General features: G+C 41.0%; 1 protein-coding gene across 1 annotated transcript in view; it reads right to left on the reverse strand.

The window, feature by feature from the left end:
* The window catches only part of TMEM170B (transmembrane protein 170B), a 179,002-nt gene that overhangs the window by 58,900 nt on the left and 96,135 nt on the right, over nucleotides 1-23,967 (reverse strand). Inside the window, exon 2 of the mRNA XM_069218832.1 lies at nucleotides 11,370-11,540. Coding sequence (XP_069074933.1) covers nucleotides 11,370-11,540 — 171 coding nt within the window. The remainder of the gene's footprint in view (nucleotides 1-11,369; nucleotides 11,541-23,967) is intronic.

Genomic DNA, 23,967 nt, shown 5'->3' on the forward strand with positions numbered 1-23,967 from the left:
CGCCTCAAGGCCACTGTTGATGCAACCGATCTGCCCAGTGAGTCAGTCGTGTCCAGTACATAACGAATCATGAACTTTGCAGCATCTCTCCCAACCGTAACGGCTTGGGAGGGAACGGTCCGGGACTCAAAGCAGCACATGTGCGACTGTATCCCAAAGAGCATGGGAGTATCGGCCCAAAAATCATGCGGTGTTCACGGACCACAATGCTAGATTGGTGGAAGAAAACATTTTCATCCCCAAGTAATCCAGGTTTTTTAAATTCCCTGTCCGGGTGAGCGCTAGGGAATGCGCCAGAGGATGGCGAAGCTTGGATGACATGGTTCTCAGATGGAGGGTATTGGGCCAGGAATTTTAGGTTGGTCGGTGCAGGTCGACCACGTCAGGCAACCATCCTATTCACAGGAGCCCCTTTGCAAGGTTTGGACCAGATACCCAGAAGGACATCCGTAAGGGCTTCATTGAAGGGAAGGAGGGGTTCCGAATTGGAGGCCCCAGGCTGAAGCACCTCAGTCAGTTGGTTAGTCCTTACCTCCACAGAAGGAAGCTCGAGGTCCAAAACCTCAGCAGCCCTTCTCACCAACATAGAGTATGATGCTCCCTCCTCTGTAGCCACGGTAGGGGGAAAAAGCATGCCAGCGTCAGGGGAGGCATCTAACCCACTGGCATCGCCCAAATCATGAACAGAGTCCATGTGAGAGTAAAGCTGGTATTCTAAAGGGCCCAGCGACCCCTCTACACAATCCCCATATCCATACCCATAGGAATAGGGGTATGGATCCGCCCTGGGCCCAGGAGAGTCCATGGGATATGGAATTGGCATCGTCTGACACCGTTCCAATTCCGGGTCGTCTAGGAACCGTATAAGATCAACATTGATTGTGGGCCCATGTAATGCTATCTGTATTTAACCACCGGCTCCATCTTGATCACTGATTCCATTTTGTGCTTAGCTTCAAACGTCATCACATTGGTGGCGCAGGTATTTTTCCGTGCATAGCTTGTTTCACTTTTTCTCAACAGGTAAGGGAACATAACATGGGGGAGGATTACATATAAGGATGTACCAGGCTGAGAATGTTTATGGGAGTCAGAGTACAGCTCTGTCTTGGAAATACACTGTGAGATATGGCCAGTCTCTATCATGTTTTTTCAAAACTGGCCTTGTAAGGCCAGCACTTGAGATGCACAACTTTCTCAAAGAAAGAGGTTTCTAGAACCTTCCTCTTAAGTTTGCTTAAAGTATATAAGCTGGGGAAGCTTGACCACTGAGAAAGAAGTAACTTATCTCTGGGAATGGAAGCATTGCTCAGAGAGTAATCCCATCAGGGTTGTTCTCTTTTGTCTAAGTTGAAAAGGGTTCCACAACTTGAATTTGGCAGACAAAGGATGATGGTGGAGTCAAGCCACATGGTGATGCATGTTTAATTCTTATATCTAGCTTTGGGGTGTGCATGCATGAATACATAGTCACTACACACATATATATATATATATATATATATATATATATATATATATATATATATATATTATATTTATTGTTGATGTATTTTCTTTGTTCATTATTGTTCTACTGCTGTGATTATTTTAAGAGTTGCATGTGTGCTGCTCAAGTTATTATCTTCGTGTAATTTGACAAATGCCTTAATAAATTCATTACTCAGTCTAAGAGTGCTGCATTCTTTGCATTCCTTTCACTTTGTTCCCTCTCACTCTGAAGTAAAGCAGGACAGCCCAACCGATGCCAGGGGAAGGTCGCACTGGCACGACCGGCGCCGGCACGGATCCGAAGTTGCCCTCTAGAGTCGGGCCAAAGCTGACGACTTGGGACCCAAGGGGGACCTCACCGACTCTCCTGGGCCCGAGGTGCCGAGGGTTGGTTGGTCTGCCAAAAGATGAGGCGCATGGCCTCATAAAATTCTTTGAGTTGGGCAGGGGTGGCACCGGCTCCCAGCAAGTCGGGGAGGTGTGGAGCAGACCCAGATGGAGGCTCCGAAGATGGAGGCTTATAGGGTCGGCGTTCTTACCGCATTGCGTCATTCGAGCAACGGGGCGAAGTCGGAGAATATTTGGGCTTCTACGACTTCTTCTTGTGACCCGACCATCCAGATGACTTGGACAAGTAGAAGTGGTGATGACTCCATGACTGGTCTCCTGACCTTCCTCTTGAACGAGACTGGGAGCGACGCCGGGCCACCATGACTTCAGGGACCGCCTCCTCAAAGCTTTTGCGTTCATGGTCCGGCACTCAGAGCCTGACTTTGGGTCATGGTTGAGCTTCAGACATCAGAGGCAGACAAGGTGCGAATCCCTCACGGACATCATTTGGTGACAGGCGTCACAGGGTTTGAATCCGGTCTTACGGGACATCCCTTGTCGCATCAAAACTTGACAAAAATATAACGACAAACGTATCGCTGTAGTAAAAAAATGACTAGGGGGTAGCTCTTCTCTGGATCTGCACGTAGGCTGGCGCGGAAAGAAAACAACTTATGTCAGCGCGCTGGGGTGGTGCCTATATACGACCGCGAAGTCATCACGGCTACCACCATAACAACGATGCCCGTGTAGTCGACCAACACCCCCTGACGGCGCGCAGGGGTACTGCTCGAAGAAAAATCTCCAGATCCAGTCTGACGCCTGGGGGAAATTCTGAGGTAAGGAATCTGCAACTAGAAGTCTCTATCAGATAAAAAATGTTAGATCAATCACTTTATCATGTGAATCGCATGTAAGTATGTAAACTTACTGGCTCAAAGGATCCCGTTGTGCAAAGCTAGAACCAGCAAGACATACCGGTCCTTTACTTGCTTTATGGCTTAGAAAAGCAGCAGCAATTAGATGTTAATGCTGGTGAATGTTAAACTACTACATGACGTCTAAAATGAGGTTGTTACTGTAGCCTAGCCTTAACGATGATGAAAGATATGCCAACATCTCCTTAGGATTCACCCAACCAGGGGAGCATTATCTCAGCTGACTTATGTTGTTAAACATTTCTTTGGTGGAATGTGCTCTAATGTTAATGGAAAAGTGTTGTGGATGCTATTTTCACATCAAGGTGTATAGAAGTTGGAGAAGTGTGACTGCTTCAGTGACTCACATCTTACACTTGCCGTTTAGGACTAGAAGGTGCAGTTCAAGTCATAATAGTAGTATGTGTGGTTAGTGTGCAAAAGTTCAATGTCCTTGTGTACTAAAAGAAGTGGCTTCTGTTTAGTTAGGTTGTTTGGGATTGGCTAGCCATGATCCTGTATATTATGCCCTTTCTTGTTTCTTTGCCAGATCCTCAGGGCCTGTCGTTTCCTCTCCGTTTCCAAAGTTGTCACATAATGGGGCTAAAGAATTAGCCAAGACATGTGGTTTGCCCAACAACTTTCCTTATTTTTCAGCTTTGACCCGTCTTACTAGAAGGAACAAAATAACTGGGTAAATGTGACCCACTGCTCGGATATGAATTCAGTTCTAAAACGTTGACAGTCCTGTGAAAATTAGGCAAGAATGCAATCTTAAATAGCAGAGCACATGTGCAAGGTCAGTAGCATTCAAGCAGGAATACAATGGCAACATTAGCATAAGTTCTTGGCACACACAAGAGCATGAGTTGGCAGCCACAACACAGCTCTTCCTTATTTCGCTTGTGGAGCAAAGTCTGGTGCCATAACTGTGTGCTTCAGGAGGCTGGCTGAGCTGTCGAACTTTTGTAAAGGCGCTGAACTGCTTCAAGCTCATACCCTACATCCCTGCTGTACATTGTGAACCATTAACAAAGGTAGTTTTACAGTGCGAATTACTCTTCTGGCAAAGATCATAAACTGTATTGTGACCTGCGTGGTCACTGAGCCGACATGCCCGGGTCTGTAAAAGCTTTAACCAGTGAGGAAGCCTCGTTGTTTGCCTGTTCTGGTCAGTCTGTGTATCTAACATTACCTTCTCTATCATAAAAGGTCAAACAGATCTTGGGGAAAATCATTCCCTCGCTCTTTATTGCATTCTCTTCAGAATTATTGTTAACATCCTTTACTTGTGATGCGGAAGTTCTCGCATGTAGCTAGTACCGTCGTGCCCTTGATCTCAGTCACAATGAGAGGACGAGCTTCAAAAGGCATTCATAACTTCACACCCGGGTTACCTTCTAGAATTTTGTGGACATTTTGACTCCTCCTAGACAGTTTATTCAGTCATTATTCTTTCTACGACTGGCTGCCATTTGGTCAGACTTTATGTCTTAGGGTGCCCATGATGGGCGATTAGGAATAGCTTAAGCTATTAAAAAGCCTGCAGCAGGGCCACCCTTGGGTGAGATGTAAGGTGTTTATCAGTACTGTCCTAAAAACCCTGGATCGCTATTTTGTATATGAATAAATGCTGCTCATCTGTTGCCTTCATGACCTTCTACAGTGTGTGTGTAAAACTCTCAACTTGTTTGATTAAAACAAGCAACACATAATCCTATCTTGCTTTACACCTAAAGAGTCAAGTTTAAAAAAAAGAGAATTGCACCCTTCCAATGGGGTACCATTTTCTGTTTTCTATCCTGTGCTTCCAGCAAATCAGAAGTGAAACAAATAAAGCAAAAGTGAGAGGATCCACATAAGGTATACCTCAAAAGCAAGTCAACAGCCAGAATCAAAGTATAATTCAGAAATAGACTCTCTGATTTTCGATTGTGGCAGACTCTGTGCGGGTCCTAGGTCTAAATCAAATGAAAGACTAGAACAGAATCTGCACAATCTAATAGGTCAGATGAACAGACAAGTATTGAGTCTGCTCCTCCCTAAGAATTAAGCCAAAAGACAGGCATATTTTCTAAAAACATCATTTTTGAGATTGTAGGTGGAAAGGCCCCACACTCGGCATGGTGTGAAATGGCAAATTAGGGATGAATGAACAAATATATATGCGAATTAACCAATGACTGCTCAAATGCACAAGACACATCAAATAAATTGCCTCTAAGAAACCTCTACTTTGTTGCATATTAATATGTTTTATGAATGTTAATTAATATTAATTAGTTCATTTATGCATCTTCAAGAATAATACGTCCAGATGCTGAATGGCTCTTTAGTTTGAGCTTCGGCAAAAGGCCTTAGATATTATAACATACAGGGACATTCTGGACACTTCCTTCTTGTGAGGAAGGCACATTAACATCATTCAAATTTAGCAACAACAGACACCATAGAGAGACTTATTTTGTCTGAAATAGAAAAGCACACAGACAGACACCTGGAAAGGCTCGCCCAGGTAAGTTTCTTTCTGAAAGTACACATTTCTTTCGGAACAGTTGTCAATGCAAGCTGGCTGTGACCTTGTGGTGTCTGTCGACTGTGGCCTAGTTATGCTAACTTAAACACATCTGAATTAAGAAAGAATTTATAAATATTAAAAACTCTGGCTCAACTTACCGAACCTTGCCACATTCACCACTAGCTGTATCATCTACGAATCCCCTGCCCACTATCCGGTTGACAAGCTTATAATAACCGGTGGCACCCAGCTTTTAATAACCGGTGGCACCCAGCACACCATCACAATGTAAAAAAAAGATGACCAAGAGAAAAAAAACAATTGACAGCAGGCTTTCTACATCTGTACACACACAATTTGTATCCACCTCGACTGCACATATTTATCTTCAATTTCGTACAAAGCAGAAGAAACACCACTTTTAGGAAGACTACACTGCTTCCCCTCTCAGAATTTTGAATTCCCAGGCTAGATCCACTAGCTGATTGCATCTCTGCCTTTCACCCCATATACTGCGCCACTGACTTTCGGCTAGATGTACTGGCTTGTTAGGGGGCTAACTTTAATGTTAAATATCTATTGTTAGATTATTTGATGTTTGCTGGACCAAAGCTTCCATTTTGTGGGCCACCAATTTTTAAGTGTATAGTCAATAATCATGAAATAACAAACAACCCACTCAAAGTGTGTTTAGGGTTAGTCTTGGAGTGGCTTAGTTATTGTAACATCTTTAAAGATATTTTAACCTGCTATAAATGTATTTTCTTTTGATGTTTTTAAACAATAAAATATGTATTTGTAAAATCTCTGTATTTATTTGTGTCATTTTTACGGACGATTACTTAAATAAATCGTTTATCAACGATAAAAACACAGGATGTTGTTGCTCACAATGAGAAAGCCTGAGTGGTCGACTGAGCGACTAGCTTGTGTTGTAAAAATAAAAATAAATGGCAGTAAAGATATCAGCAGAGTCCCACTGGAGGTTGGGGGCGGTTTGGAGCAGATAAAGTTAATTTTTTATCTTGACGTCTCTTGCACCATTTGAAGACCACAGTGTTGGACCCTTCAGGGGATGAGCCAGGGTTTGGGAGCCACAGTCTCTATCAAATGGGAGATGTGAAGCATTAACCTTCTTGTTTGTCACACTGTTCACCGAACAGAGGCTGATATTCAGCCAGGATGTCTTCCACCGCACACGCACTGATGCCGGCTCCATATTGGATCAGCTTTGTCTCTGTGTGACAGCTCAAAAAATAAACTCTTTGTCTTTTGCTTCAGTGTTTTTTTCCGTTTCAGCTGAATTCAAAGGGCTCTGAATTGTTCAGCTGCCAAAATCTTGACAATGGAGCTAGTTTCAAGAAGGCAATCACCACCCTTCATTGCATCGTTGCTCAGCATTTTGGCTGTGTCTGTTTTTTCAGTGTATCACAAGACGTCAGGGAAGTTACTTATACTTCATCAGCTAACTCACTCAGGAGATACTCCAAAGGATCTCCTGACACCCTGATCTTCCTGACAGTAAATGTTAGTCAGTGGATCAGCACACATTCACAAGATATTTTGTTTAATACTTGCCGAGAACATTCACATTTGGACGGGATAGTCTTTCTAGTTTGCTGTCTTGCCACGATAATTTCTGCAGGTGGACCTTTGTCCAACATTCTTGTGTAGCCTTCTGTATCATGATCTTATGTTTCACTTTGGCAGTGTATTCTTCCTTCGCTGTTACTGCTAGAAAGGCTTCTTTCACATACAGTTTGTAGACTCCTGAGGATTATAGGGCTCTAACTTGTCCCAACATGTTCTTCAAAGCCATTCACTCATATCTCAGGCAGAACTGATTCATTTTGAGGACTATCAGCCTAGAATTATCTCAGTCAATCCTTTTGGCATTGACGCTGTGCAAATGCTAACGATTTCTTACACTTGGTCGCTGAAGGGTCAACAGAGCCTTGCAGTTTACCCATAGCAATAATTGCATTTCTGTGTTTATCTGAGGATCAAAAAGCATGGAGTACAGACACAGCATTATGTTCCTATTCTTGGTTGCGAAAGGAAAATTTTATGACCGCTCCCCAACATTGTGAAGCAACATCGTCTTTCAATTTAGACTGCCTTCAAAAAGTTGTTACAGAAGTCCATTCACAACTTTCGCTCTCAATAGCAGGCTGATGCTGAAACGTGGTCCTGGAAATCCAGAAGCACATTTACCAGGGGGCCCTATGTAACCCTACAACCTGCTGTGGCATCTTCATTTGGTACAATATAAAATACAATACAATAAAATACAATACAATGCAAAAATAATTTCTAAAGCGCACAGCTGCCTCCAAAGAGGTGTCCCAATACCAGTGGTCTAGGTCAGAAAAGCAAAAATTAGACTGCCAATTTAAAAAGAAAAGTTTTCAAATTTTTCTAAAAAAATGCTTCAGAGGAAGCAAGCTTGAGGCTAGTAGGAAGCGCATTCCAGAGTCCAGCAGTCAGGAAAGCAAACTATCTTCCTCCTCTTCTTGCTTTGTGCACCTGAGGAGTTTGAAGTGGGCTTTGACTGCTGGATCTCAAAGAACGGGATTGGGAATAGGATTTAATTCACCCTCTTAGATATGCAGGTCCTTTAAGGTACAGTGTTCTAAAGGCTAAGGTGAGCACCTTAAATGGGACTCATTTAACAATAGGCAGGCAATGAAGGTTTCGGAGATGGGGTGTTACTGTTTGAGAAAAGAGAATTTTCAGGATCGGTCTGAAAGCTGTATTTTGCGTGCTCTGTAGACAACGCAGCAAGTAAGCAAGCAAACCCAAATAAAGACTGTTTGCATAGTCTAATGTGGACTTCACTACGGAGTGAACAGTAGTCTTACGCATGTCCTTCAACACAAGATGTAACATTCTTAGAGATTTAAGAAAGGCAAAGCAGCTAGCCAATACACTTTTTACTTGGGGCGTAAAGGGAAGGTCAGAATTAAAGATGACCCCAAGATTCCAAGTAGTTGGTGTAAGAAAGGACAGGGCACCCAGTTCCGAAAGCCACCAACTGTATGCATCAGGATAGCAACTAGTACCATAGTACCAAAAAAGAGGAGCGCTGTTTTATAAGAGTTAAACCTGAGGACATTATCGCTCATCCAATGTCCAACAGATTTTAGGCCCACTTTAAAAGGTTTAAGGGTGGACGTGTTCTTCTCTTAAAAGGATAAAAGCAGCCCGGTGTCGTCGGCGTAGGAAATCACCCCAAGTTTCAGTTAGGCTGGCTAGGGGCTTCAGATAAATGTTAAAAAGGGTGGGACTTGGGGCGGAGCCCTGCGGGTCTCCACACTCAAGCGATTTTGCCATAGAGGAGAACGGAGATAACAGGACAGCTTGTGTCCTGTTTTCCAGGAAACACGTAAATCACAAGAGGGCGCGGCCCTATGTCCCTAGGCCTACCCAGAAGAATCTCTTGTGAGAGCTTGTCGAAAGCTGAAGGTAAGTCTAGGAGCACAACCATGGGCACTTAGTTTTGATCAAGGTTCTCTTTTATAAATTCCAAGACTTCCAGGAGGGCTGACTCAGTGCTATATCCAGTAATAAAGCCACACAGAGTTGTGTGACAGGCAGTTAGACTAAAAAAAACAATGTGAGAGTTGTTTGTTCACAAGCTTTTCCAAAATTTTAGTCATGGCCAGCAGACGAGAAATTGTTCTGCAGTTGCTGAAGGTCCTGGGTCAGCGTCAGTTTTTTGAGTAAAAGAAGCAGGAGAACCTATTTCAAATACTTATAAACTAGGGCCGAGTCAATGGAAGAATTCATCAGCTTATTCAAGATAGCGTTCGCTGTGGAAGACACCTTTTAAAGAATGTCAGGTGGACACTGGTCCAAGGAGAACAAAACTTGCACTCAGTTCTAGTAGAGAGTCCTCGAGAGATATAGGACTAAAAGTTGCAAGGAATGGGCATGGGGAACAGCTGACACCTCCAGGCCAGAAATGGATCCCGAATTTTAGGGAATTGGTCATAGATAGCTCGAATCTTGTTTGAAAAAACTCTGAAAGCTGCTCACACATATTTACGGAAGCACTGGGCTTATTCTGAAGAGCACTTGGGGACAGGAAGGAATTCACAATTTTTAAAAGCTCCTGAGGTTTATTGACTGCCTTTGCAACAGAGGTGGAGATGTATTCCTTGTAAGCTCTGATAATATCCCTGCAATAGAATTTCAGAGCTATTGTATAAGGCCTCAGCATCATAAGATTTCCTCTAAATAAGGTCAAGTCTTTTACACAGGGCCAATCTTTTTTTTTAAATCCGCTGTGATCCAGGGAGCAGACATAGTAATTTTTTAACAATCCGAGGTTGTTTTAAGGGAGATATGATCAAACGCTTCTGTAAGCCAGACATTAAAGTTTTTTTATACCCCATCCAGGGTAACTATCAATTCTAGAGGCATATGTATAAGTGTCTCCGTTAAAGAGGATTCAGAGATTTGTTTGCCAAGATCTCAAGGTTTTGTGGTCTCTATTTGTCGGATTCCATAGTCTGGGGAGGGCAGGGGGAGGTGATCGAAAAAGAATAAGAAAGTGATATGCTTATGTTTGTTGTAGAGCAGGCCTAACTGAAAGATTTAGAGGGTCAGCAAAAATTCGATCTAGGGTATGCCCTGCCTTGTGCATTCGTTCCTTCACAAGCTAGCCTAGATTAAAACCTTATAAAGTGGTCAAAAACTGTGCTGAATTTGGGAAATCAGTTTTATTCATATGCAAAATAATGTTGTCAAGGACCATAAAATTGGAACCTAATTGACCCAACAGATTAGAAAGGCAAGCAAATGAGTCAATTGAGCCATCAGGGGGTCTATAATTTCAAGCACTAGAAACCATGAACACAGAGCGTATAGTGATCGAAAGGAAAAGATCTTCTATGGGTCCAATATCCTCCAGCTTGTGAGCAGAGCAGGTAAAATAAGATTGATAAATCACCCTCAATAGCTCCTCCCATTCTGTCAGTCCGATTAATATGTTGAATTAGAAAGCCGAAAATTAAGTCTAACCTCGAAGAAAGTGAATGGTGGAATGTACTGACAGGACTCACTGGCAACATAGCTGGCGCTGGCCATGCTCTGGATGCGGATAGACACAGAAGAGCTTGCCTTTGGTGTGCATCTGGTGCGCCAGCGGTGCACCCACTGCACATCTGCATCATGTCTGTCCTTAAGTGCTCCCAAAAATTAACTGAAGTGAGTGTCCAGCCACTAGAGTGCCAACCACAAAATGGTATCTTAGTGCTGGGACTGCTTGGTCAAAAGTTTAAAATGCCCCCACACACTGGTTATTAGGCCGCTACACACTGCTCAGAACAGAACACATAACAGAACATATTTGATATGGCTGCTAAAGGAAAAAGATAGGGACTTGTTGAGCTGTGCTGTTTGCACCGAACCTGTGGTGATCCAGGAAGCTGAGCTGTCACAAAAGTGGTAGGAGTCTAAGACTTCCTTATCCCCAGTTGCTGGACTGCAGGATATTGCCATAGCAATGCTATTAAGTGTCCTGGGGAAATAGCAGCAGCAAAAGCCAGAACCACATCTGTCCGAGTACTAGGCTGGTGGCATTTCTGTGGCCATCTCGTGTGCCCTGCAGTGCTACGTTTGGTTCTGCTGGTGCGTCCTTCAACTGACCTCTTGAAGCTCAAAGAGCCTTCTACAGGAACAGTACAGCTTCAAGTGTATACAGGCAACAACTTTTGCTAGAATGGTTTTAAAAGTTAATCACATTTTTTAAAATATGTCTGGTGGTTCTCGGCACATCGCAGCCAGGACACAGTCAGACTGCAGACTATGAAGCACAAACAAATTAAAAACAAGACAGTATTTGTACACCCAGGACCTGGAATAACATCCCTGTACCCATCAAGACTGCCCCAACGCCGCTCCAATTTAGGAAAGAGAAGAAGGCCGTGCATCATTAAAGAACATCACATCACAATGCATTAACCGTCCACAACCGAGCAACCTCTCATGTTACTCGTTACTTTATGCTTGTCTTTCACCTTATACAGCTCTCTGCTGACTTGTGTCTAGGTTTGTTTTATAGAAATAACATATACATTCATTGATAAAATACATAACAAAAAACTTACTTGTGATCATAGCGCCAGTCACTGATGCCAGAAATCCAACACTGACCAAAATGACAGATATTAATCTGCCATGCTTATGCCGCTGTAGCATCACAAACATTAACACACCTGCTGCTCCATGGACAAAAAGAGAAGAGAACAGCGCCCACAGGAACACCCAGTACCACATCTCTGTAATTTAATCAGATAAGAAACAAACCATTAGATTGTGCATGCTTGTTGCAGATTAGCTGATTCAATCTTCTTATAGGGTCTAACTAGACAACATATTACTAAAGATATTGCAGTAGGCTGTTTTCATAGGGATTTAAGTTTGGAGCTCGCAGGCCCCTACTTGCCCTCTATCATCAGAGCCTTTAAACAATGCGCCTGAGAAAGTGTAGCTTATATAATCTATATTAACATGAAATGTTTATGAACTAATGTGTGATAATGCTGCTTAGAAAATGTGCTAATGTATTTTATCATAACGTGCGCTTGAAATGTGCCCACGGGGAGTGGCCACTAATGTATAAGGGGACTAATAAAAATGACTAATGTTGATGAATTCTTATATTAGAGGATAGTTTTACACTAATTATTAATGATTATGTTATTAAAATGCTGCAAATAAATCAGTAGGCCTTAAGTTAGCATGAGCCGTAGCCTAGCTGCCTGGCTCTCATATTAAATGTATTTTTGCTAACGTGCAATGTGCTGACTCGCTAAAGGACATGAACTCTTGTTTTCTTCAAACTAGAAGCTGAATGTAACTATAGTAGATCTGTTCTCATGAAGTTCACCGCGCTTGTAAAAAATGAATTAACCAAATGCAACAGTGTAGACTAATGTTAAATACAAGGTCGCCCAAACCGGTAGGGACAATGGAGCTACTGACCGAAGATGCACAAAGAATTACAAAAGGATGAAATCATACCGGACATTCTACCTTTAAAGACGTCAATCATATGGACCAATAAAATTCCTGGGAACTAATGCGGGGTAAAAGATTTAATGACATAATACAATTTTAACTGGGTAAAGATAGTGGGGTGCAGCCCATTGACCAATAAGATTTTAGGGGAATGTACAACAAAAAAGGGATAAAAACCTATGGCACACGGAAGTGATTAGAATGGTTAGGGAAATGCTGGTGATATGATCCAGAAACTTTGTCACACTGTTTGGTGACTTGCTGATTTTACTTAGAATAATCCTTGTCCTTAGATTGCCCATTTTACACTTTACCTCCTTATGAGGGAAGTGCCACTTTGCCCTTTGTGCCTGAACTGAGTTCCTGACTGATGGCGAATAAACTGATGTCATGAAGACGAAGACTGAACCTGAGTGCTGACTCAAACCTTGGAGGGTAACTATATAACAATGGAATTGTGATTGTCTGTTTGCTTTTCCTTTCTAGGTACCAACTGCTTCTCTTTTGATAGAGACCATAGCTAGATGTTTTCAAAATTGGTGTTATAAATTATTTTGCATGAAGCCCAACATGCCAATGCTAATTAGAGGTTAGTTGAGAGGGGTTCACTAGACTGATGCAAATGGACAAATGTCTGAATTAATGCTTTGTTAACAGTACTCTGCTAAGGATAGTTTATGTTTACGCCATGTTATATTCTGATGTTTGTGATTCTTGCTTTGATAAAATCTTATAAGAGTTGCCATATTGTGACTATGCTATTGTGTTTCTTGGTTTTGAGGTTAATCAATTTTCTAGTAGTATTGTAACCAATAGGGAATAAAATCACTAAAATATACTAAACTGGCGTGGTTATTCATGACTGAAAGGTCATGGTGGTGTCCTGAGTCTAACTAAATGTCATTGACTAAAGTAAAATGCATTGTGGTAATAAGTATTGATGATATTATTGACGTATTGATTGACATGTTGATTAGCTATCTCGTCCTAAAGTGTCTCTCAACTGGGTCAAAAGATTCATTGGCCTAAAACGAGTCCTAATGTGTAATAATTTATCATAAAGGGACGTGTTAACACGCCCACCTCCCCATATCTAATGCCAATCATTTTTCCAGTCAGTGCAGCAATGACTGACTGGGGAGCCCCATACGTAACATGCCCACCAGAATTGTTGCCATCGAAAAACCCTTATCTATAGATGAGTCCAATCTCTGTTTGAGAAACAAAGCTATAGCAATGTAATCCTTGAGTTCCATTGCCACCCCTTTCACTACCTTGAACACAAAATGTGGTTAAATTGTCAAAATTGGAATATTGCTGCTCTGGCAGCCGAATCATGTCTGGATGACTCGATTAAATCCATCATTGTCTTCAACATTGTTCTTTTACAGGAAACATGGCCCACCAGTGACTCATCCTATGATGGATTTACTTGCATTTGTGTTCCTGACTCTCCGGCTGTGTTTGGGTGTGCCCGAGTAGGTCTTTTAACTTGGTATAAGACTACCTTAGATTGTGAGATATTGCCCATTAAGACCCTCAGTGGGATACTCAAAGCATTCCATGTCAACTGGTCTCAAAGATTTTATATTATAATCATTAATTTTTATAATGATAATGTATTTTCTACAGACAATCCCAATCGGTCTCCTTTTTTATTTTATTGGTGAACTTGACTTTAATTTTGATAACTAAGGTTCAGTTTTAAATTTAATATTGGCAGGGAATTTTACCAACAAATTTCGTAACCTGACAGGCACCCCAGTAGAACACTTTTTGATGCTTTCCCCTCTTCAGGTCCTGCATGTATAGGTGACCACAGGGGTACCCAGCTGCACTCTTATTTGCTTAAGCTTGATCTTTGTAACACATAATGTTTTGTTGCTCCCTCTTATCTTTCTGTGGCCACTTATATTGAAGGAGGACACAATTCAACATTTTATTATACATTTGCTTCCAGGATTTTCTTGAGTCGAATTGTGGATGGGACAGTTTGCCAGAGTACTTTTTGTGACCCTAACCCACTAACCATCGCCTGTGGCCATATTCGGGGAAATTGAGGTGGGGTGACCAAGGTTTGTATGGTGTATAATGGCTGTTAGCTTGGAGGAATGTAAACATGAGCGATATCCAATGTTAGCTTTACTCCCATTCCTTGGTTTCTGAGACTACCTGTATCACCTCTGAGCCAGGTATAGCACATGTTCATATGTATAACCAACACACACAGTCCATTTACCATGTGTTTAACGTGGATGAGAAACTAGTGGTGAGACTCACCCACTGTAAAAAGTCCAAAATAGGGTGATCAAAAAGGAATAACATTTGGGCATACTATATGGGGAGAACCCAATTGGAATCCAAACCAATAGCGAAAATCCATAAGTCTCCCTACCCTACTTTTGATTCTCAGGGATGTTAGGCGCCTTGCTTGGCCGAGAGGAGGCTACAGTTTTCAAACTCTTGATTTTTTATTTAATCTGACCTCCAAAATCTTAAAGAAGCAAGAAGTATATAAAAGAAAATACTTCCAGAGTTTAATCTATGTTTATGGCTTGTAGGCTTATAAGGCTATTAGTGGCCTAAAGGGTGAAGAAAACAGTGTGTCTTACTGTAAGGTTCCCAACTTATGCGGTTCATGAGGAACTTGGGCTATCCCATGTCAAAGATTATATTAATTTTCTCCCATTTAATATTTTTTTTTGTTTTATATGGGGTAACTTTAAGGTTATTTTTTAATAAAGGACATTAAACCAACTGCCTAACCTGTGATATGGGTCTTTGGATCCCCTGGTTATGTCATATTAAGGCAGGATGTACTAACTTAGGTAGGCCTTCTATTTGATTCCTACGCAAATGAACTAGCAGTTAGGGATATGCCCTAGGTAAAAGACAATTTCAGAGATGTCAGGTAGAGGGAAAGGTAAGTGGACGAACTTCGGAAAACTTTGAACGTTGATTATCTATTGATCAAAACGGTGTATGGGTTGGAGCCGTGCATTGAAATAGTGGCCAACACATGGGACAGGATGCTCCAGACAAGGTTTAGTCTAAGGATCATTAGATGCCACCTCTGTTTCCCTCTGGGCCAGTATGATTCATCTGCTGTTCTCACTTACTTGTGAGGAACATTCTTCGTAAACTGTTAATTTTTTTTAATTTTTTTATTTTACTGAATTTATACTACAAGGTTTTTAATTCTGCTACTCTGAAGTACTTTGATGTCTAGATGTAAACCTGGTTTATTATATTTTACAGCTGCTTAGCTCCCTTGAGGTCTGTGTTGGCATTGTACATTCCCTAAATTTGCCTTGCATCATACAGAGTCTCTTATGTTTTAAATGTTGGATATTTATCATAGAGTATTCATTATGTGACAATATCTTATCTTACGTCTTCATGGTTTTTTTATACTGTTGTGCATTTATGCTTTTTTTTTTAATAATCAAATAAGATGTATTGATTGACTAAATTTGATTGACTTGTTTTTATTTCCCCCCTCCTTTCCCAGCATGTTAACAAATCTCAATCCCTATCTAGATATGCCTTCTTTTGACTGAGCCTGTGTTACTTTTAAGCAATCCTCAGCCCATAAGCTAAATACTATTACTTTCCACTTCCAGCACCGGAGTTTCTGTGGGGACTTTTCAGGTTGTCATGGTTTAGATCAGATGGCTGTGAGCCACAACCCCTGATCTTCCTATAAACCAGCAAACCCTTTATCACGAAACTCCAGAATGACTACCAAGTTCAAGACCATTTAACAACCTCCTTCATCTGTTCTTTCCTCATCTGAAGGGGCCTATTCAGTGGCCTGTTTTGCCACCTCTTTATAATAGATGCAAAACATAAATCCTGTCATGCAGTTTGTACTACTGAATGTCAACATGAAGAATATCAAAGGAGAAAATATCAAAATGTACGTGTCTATAGGGAAGTATAGATTTACTATTTCTAACTCCACATCTATGTACCCTGAATATACATTTACCACACAGGCACATATATGTGAAGTTTCTATAGAAAATCTAGAATTATTTACAAGTCAATATTCATTTCCAATATTTTGTCGTCGATATTTTGTACCCTTGATATTATCACTTCTATATTTAATAGGCACACCGTTCTGCAGCATACATTTATTATGCAAACCATTCTGACGTAGTAATAACTGAATCTGTAACAAAATCTGTAATTGTAAATTATATTTCTATAGCGCTAACTACCCCTGATCTGAAGTGTTTTGCAGCAAGTAGTACGCTACTCTGTAACCCAAGATTAGAGTTAAATAGTTAGTACTTTAGTAATTTGTGTTTTTCTTGTTGATTAGTTGTGCTATGTTTGCGCTCAAGTTCTTTTGTGTTTAGTAGTGTCTTGAGTAGGGATAGAATGATGGGAATGAATTAGAAAAAGGGCAATTGTAAGCTGTTATTCGTAGTAATGGACATGTGCGCCTGTTAGCTGGGTGAACTGCTAAAAAGGAAGGAGAAGTCTGAGAGGGATGTTTGGAAGTTCATAGCAGTGAGAAAGGTTTAGGATGGGTGTGAAGAGGAGGGATGGGACAAGGGCTAAAGGGAGTAGATTTTTTAACAAATAACTCAACCTATAAATGCATATGTAATTATGATACTTAGTAAAGACTTAGTAGCAGGCATACAATACAGACCTTTATGTATATCGAAGCAGCTAAATGTACATGTTCTGAAATACACATGTATCTTGCAGTGAAGTATACAATTGTTTTACCCTTAAAGAAGTGGTTTTCAAACTTTTTAATGCTGCTCCCCCTCCTCCCCCCCACCCCACCAGTGGAAAAAAAGTCATCGGGTCCCTATCAGATTTTTTCACAATTAGTCTATTAAGTTGGCAATGTTTCAACAAGTGTAGACTTATTTAAACGTTGCAGTTAAGTTCTGTTACCTTTTTAAAAATTCTATATTTTTTCTGTGTAGAACATAGCGCTGTTATCTGCATAATGCTTCTTTTTGGCCAGAGCCTGGCGCCCCTCTGTAATCACTTGATTCCCCCCTGGGGTAACCCGCTCCCCAGTCTGAAGACTCCTGCCTTAAAGTAATCTATTTGCTATAACAGGAAGCATAGTTTAATGTTCGAGGACACTTGTTCAATGACAACTGACCACATGGAATGGAAGGAAGTTCCACTGTATGCAGCAATTACCATTCAGCTGACTACACATGACCAGCGCTAAAAGGCAGAGCCTGTGCTAGAATTTCGGCTACCTTTACGAGTAGTGGCATGTACAGCCCCCACAGTAGCAAGTTAAATTAGTTCCTGATTCACTGGGCTATCCAGCGAGCCCATAGCTAATGGCTCCATATTCAATTGCCTCGAAATTGCACAGATCTGGGGACATGCCATGTGGAAACAAAGCTAATAACTAAGATGATGAGAGTAACTGGTGCAGGCACCCCGAGTAGAAATCTGTGTGTTGGAAATCCAGTGGGTAAACAAAATGTCACTGAATTGAACAGCAGTAACACCTAGTATCAGTGCCTAGATGCAAGTCAGTGAGTGACATTTGCAATAACGTTTGTTGTTGTCATGCTATCACATCAATGACAAGAGGCATAAAGCTCATTTGAGCCTCATTTATCCTTGGTAAATAGGAAGATAACATTTCCATCATAAGTAGTATATTATAGCAAATAGCAAAAGCAATCCTGATTCTTTTGTGTTTTACTGCTTTAGGGACTGAGAAAAATAAATGTATGAGCTAGCAAGAGCCTTGATGTAAAATCAGCAATGTCTGTTTATCTAGCACACAGAACAGAATAAATCACCCAAAGGTGCTTACCATTTGGTGCTACTGTGAAACAACCACCCTCAGCCAACCAAACGAATGCACTTAAATACACTGCTTTCAGCTGTCAGCCAGCTAAGGAAATACATATATCAAATTAATTTTACATATTTCTTCAATGGGGGTGGGGAGGAGGGAAGGGACAAAGAAAACTATCTGTCTCCCGGGACAAAGGACATGGCGAGAGGGCATGCAGCAGGACAAAGGACACAGAGAGGCAGTTGGGGGGGGGGGGTAATAGGGCACAGAGACATTTCAAGGTATAACTATAATTTGAGGTTCAACAGATACATTTCTAGCCAACACAAGTTCAGCACTAGCTATGCGGAGGGCGGGGAAAGAGACTGAGAGGTGGCAGGCTGGGGGGAGGGTGGTAGAAGGACACAGAAAGGGCAGCAGATGGACGAATGGCATGGGCATTAGAGATCACTTTAGAGCGTGAGTGGGGGTAAAGGAGCACACAACGGAAACAGGAAGCACAGGCACTCTCATGGAGTGCTTCATGAAAAAGAGAAAATAATTCCCAGAAAGCAGACATGGGTGGAAGCACAGAAGGAACCAGTTGGAGAGATTGTAAATAGGCTATTCTCCTTGGGAGGGACACAAACAAGCTGGATGGGTGAAAATAAATAAATAAAGAGAGGGCGTAAGGAAAATTATTGTGACAAATTACCACATTTCCCAAAAGGAGCTAAACCAAATCAAAAAGTGTAGTAGTAAATACCAGGTGGGCTCAACCACTCTTTTTGAAGGAGCTCTCTGTTGTTGCCAGATAGCTCAAACTAGGGACCAGGAAAAGGAAGTAAAAAATGCCCACAGGTGACACCCTGTGAGAGTCCAAACCCACAGAGCACCCTTAGCACACCAAAAACTAGAACAGGATGTTCACAGACCTTCTAATGACCTCTGTGTCCCCAGGTCAACAAACCGCAGGCGGCTTCAATCTGTATTCTCAGGCAGACAGTTATATAGCTTGAATAGCCCTCTTTCCAAAATGTCATATCTACTTAAACCAAACAAGAACATTATAGCAATCAATATTGCAGCTGGATTGCAAGGTCCTGATTCCACTCCCTATATCATCCCTATAAATCTAACGTGCAACTGACACCCCCCAAAAACCAACTTGTATTGAAACACAGGAGCGGATTTAAATTAAGCTATTCTCATAAATCACATTTAAATACTTCTTAATTGCAAAAAGAATACATATCATCTAAAATGCATGTGGCTTAACCTCATTGGTACTTTTCATGCCAATAATGTTGAAGTAATACTTCTAGATATAGAATACTCAGCATTCTTTCTTACGTACCTCTAGTTCGGGGACCTGAATACATTCTGTGTTCAAATTAATTGCATCTGGGTTCAACTTGGAGGGGTTTTCTACTCACATACAACTACAATCTTGGGACAACAGTAAGTCTTCATATGTCACACTTGCACTGATGCTGCACTAACTATCCTACCTATGGATTTCAACTGGGTTCAATTAAAACCCCATTCTACACCACACTATCACTTACAGATCCAACATGTAAACAGAACAACTCCTTACACCAGGTGTACATCATATTTGAGTCAAGTTCCTACAGTGTATACTTACACCATCAACTGACTGTGAAAAACATGTGGGGTGGGTGTGCCGTTTGGGTTCCCGCTAACAGATGCCTACCATCCCAAGAAACACAATTTGGGTTCCCACGAACAGATGTCCACCATCCAAATGAACACAACAATCTCCTCATACTGTGCAGCAGTAAGCAAATATATTACTTGATCAATTCAACTGATCTTGTAAAATTATATAGTCTGCACCATTTGAATTTCCCTCAGAAGGCAGTCCCACATCTAACAAGACACCTTAGATTGTACAACACCTTAGACTGACCATATCACATACTCACAAGAGACACATGTCGTACAGTCAGCTATCATGGGTCTACCAAGTGCTATTGAAGGATATTTACCACACACAAAAAAATCAATATGAGACATTACACAAAACACATTCTCATACTAAGTAGGAATATCTACCATGCATCCATTCACAATATAACAAACACACCAGATGAGGCAACCACAGTGGACACAAGAAAATTATTCACATAGCATCATAAACACACACTCATTACAAGAGCCGCATTTCACTGGAAACCACAAGTGCCCAACACAGTTTAAACATGCTGCATATCCAGCAACATCATGTTTAAACTATATTTAAAAGATAAGAAATGAACAAGATCCAACATAATAAATATAGTTTGACCCTGGTGGCACTATAGCACCAGGATTCTGATACTTTTGGTGCTTTATAAGCACTCAGTGCTATTCTTAAGCAGCACCAGAAAAACCCTATGGACAAAGTCTGATGCCAAAATATTACACCTGCAATACAATGGATTAGTCAATGATACCTAGTCCAAAATAGACTAGAACATAGTATCCAAATATAACATCAGAGGAAGACTCAGATATCAGTCTGGTGAAAACCATGGAAACTTGTGGAAGGAAACCTGGATGACTAACACTGCTATGAGGCCATGCTAATTGCAGGGTATGAGCTACAGAACTGTTACTGACATGTGTAGGTGATTATGAACTTATGCATAGAGGATTTTAAGTGACAATTAATTGCTTTATATGTCGTTTTCATCTACAAAAAGATTTTATAAAAAAAAAAGAACTGTTATTGACATGGAGAAATGCAATTAAAATGCTGAAATGATCAGGTATTTCAGATGCATCTTGGAACTGGCCATCAGTATCTGTTGCTTCCTTTTTTTTTTTCCTGCTGCATGCATGTTGTTGAAATGCCCAAACAAGACACAGAGGAGTGCAACGTATTGATATAGTAGATCGGGTGGAAATAAGGAGCAGCACTGGGATTTTCTATATGTACTTTCTCACTAATTGCAAGGTCACTCTTCCCTCATTTTAATCGTCATCTATATATGTTAGTATGGCAACTGACCAATCAAAGGGTTCCCCAACAAAAGAAAGAAGGAAGTGGAACAGGGAAAAACCACAGGAACCTCTCTCTTTGGCCTGGACTTTACTCTGACATATAAGGATTGTCGATCCATGACTCTAGGATACTTGACTCCAATAATGACAAAACAAGGATCATGTAGTGGATAGATGGAACTATCAATATATAAATTTATGTTTCTGTGTATGCACTAGAACTTGGGGATTTCCATTTCAGTGGAACTGTTGAAAATTCACGGGAAGCATTTTGTTGGGATCTTTGGAATCGGGACAGTTTGGGCCGGGGAAGGGGGTCTATGTTTCTAGACATTGGTCTTGTCTTATCTGTTTTTAACTACAGTGAGTGAAAATGTGTGATTGGTTTATTATCGGTTTATGTCTTTTCTTTGTGGTATTTTTGCAGCTTTCCCCAGGTTGGTGCTAAAATGTGTATATATATATACACAGACTAGTTAAAAACCCAAAGGGAAGTAACCTCAAATACAGACAGAAAAGGCTTGCTAAATAGAGGACAGAACTCTTGTTTTTAGCAGACACTCAGCCACATATTTCTATGAGGCATGCTTCATCGTCAAATCCTCATTCAGTACATCTTTATGGTACCGGGTGGACTCATCCCCTCTGGTGGGGGGATCACTTTTTGTTGCCTTCAGGTTTTGACAAGGTTACTGGAAAAACGGGGTTCAAAGAGCCCAAGTTTGCATGTTTAAATAGTTTTAATTATTCATATAAAAAACAGCCTTGGCACTGCTAAAAACATAAAATGGGGCGACTGGGAGAGCTGAATTACTTCCTCAACCCCAGGTCAACACGTTTCAGCTGTCTTTTTTGCCATAAGGTATTCCCGCGGACATCAGGACCTTCCGAGTCCCACACAGAACACTGAAACAACAAATGCAAACACCACAGGAAGCACGGATGATGGTTTCTCAAAGGGAAGTTCATCGCCGGATTTAGAGGCTAGAGTAGCAATGAAGACCAGTGGAAAGGGCAAAGAAGGAACAAGTGAAACGGAACTGCAAATATAAATGGGAAAAATCCTTACACTCAATTCCCCACAACATATCATGGACCTTCGGGCGTTAATTGCAGCCCCCCTTCATGGGATGGCAAAATCTTTACCCAACCTACCTTAATTAGCCCTACAACATACCGCCAAACAAATTTACTTTTTTTATAATGATAGGGAGAGGCGGAAAAGGAAAACGGAGACCAGAGCAGGAATTCCAATTGGAAGACCAACCGGCATGAATGAATAAAAGGAGCATGACATGGGAGCCAACTCCAGGTCCGAGCACATCAACCTATTGGTTAGACTTTCCGACAAACCCCTGTCAGCTGGCCAAGTTTGGATTCTCAGCAAGGGTTAGGGCTTTGTCCCTACCCAACCAGTAGACGAATTCATACTCAGTGTGAATTTGCAGAGTTTTTCTTAAAACTGAGATTAAGAGCTTTTTAATGAGAGAGTGTGAAAAGAATGATCAGGACTCTGTTCTGAAGAGAAAATCTGCATTGAGTCCAACAAAAAATACTGTTCCAGTGGAGATCCTAACATTTGAACAATCAGTGGTGAATGACATCGAGTCTATGGATGTCTCCGAAAACCAGTAGTTCTGTAATGTAGGCAGAGAAGAACAAGGGCCCTGATTGCTGATTGGATGACAAATTTGTCAAAAAGCCTTCTGATTAAGTCAGGGCTATTGTTACACAGAATAGAGATGATTACAGAACAGAAAATCCCTGTCTCTTGAATGACCAACAGACCTATCAAATAGTATAAATTAATCCGAATCAGTCTTTGAAAAGGGTGATCTCGCCTGTCTGGTTTTAATTCAATCCTGGAAGCAGTATCCAAGTTCAGTAAATTTCTACAGCCCACTGTGAAGACAATTCCATCTTACATTAATATGTCAAAATTTGTGGTTACCTCCCCTGTGGTTTCTGAACACGTGTGTGCCATGCTGTTTTTTTCCATGTGCAGTAGTTAAATAAAAAAACATGGTCAGATCACAGGGCGTTAAATATATTCATTGAGCTAGAATCATTAAAACTAGGGCTTCCGAGTATGATCCTTACTGGTTTCCTTTGGCCTTTGACATTAAACAGTGTCTTATCAAGTTAGTTGAGCAGCAGTGTGATAACCGGGAATTTGACATTTGAGCTGTATTAATGGAACTGTGAATGTAAGTTTAATAGCACACCTCTTGCATATAATTCCACTGGCATGCTATAAATAGATGTCATGCAAGAGGAAATAAATGTGGGCCAATAATTAGTTTCTATACAAAAATGTCAGTGTAATATGTTGTTTATAACTACTGTTTTTCAGGGGCATATTTCTTAAGAGGAAAAGCCCTGACTGGGTCATGCTGCAAGTACACTACCTCAACAATGGTAATAAAGCATTTCTCTAATCATCTGCATAGCAGTTATAAATATTAGTTTTTAAGTAGAACCATGTCAACATTTTATTCCATAGAGCAATACACTGAAACACAGCAAATCAAGAGTTAATGTATCAGATCCAGAAGTTCTAGCTCTATTACAGCTAAAGGGTTTGACTTGACATTTTACTGTAATAATGAATCTCCCAATCTGCGTTTATTACTATGCCTGTTCCAAATAAAGTGGCTTATTGGACCACATTTGTATTCACTGACATGACAAAAAACATGTTATATGGGGTAAGTGTAGTAATAAACACAGATTAAGACATTGCTACAGTGCAAAGGTCATATTCAATGTCATCATCACAGTAAAAAACTGTTGGGTGATGGCTATTCTGGATCATCATGGTGTAAGATCTACACTGGTCACATCAGGTGTCTATGGAATCAGATTGTGCTCTGGTTCCACTGAAATTCGTATATTTA

The sequence above is a fragment of the Pleurodeles waltl genome, chromosome 2_1 (assembly GCF_031143425.1).
Source record: "Pleurodeles waltl isolate 20211129_DDA chromosome 2_1, aPleWal1.hap1.20221129, whole genome shotgun sequence".
Classification (NCBI taxonomy): domain Eukaryota; kingdom Metazoa; phylum Chordata; class Amphibia; order Caudata; family Salamandridae; genus Pleurodeles; species Pleurodeles waltl.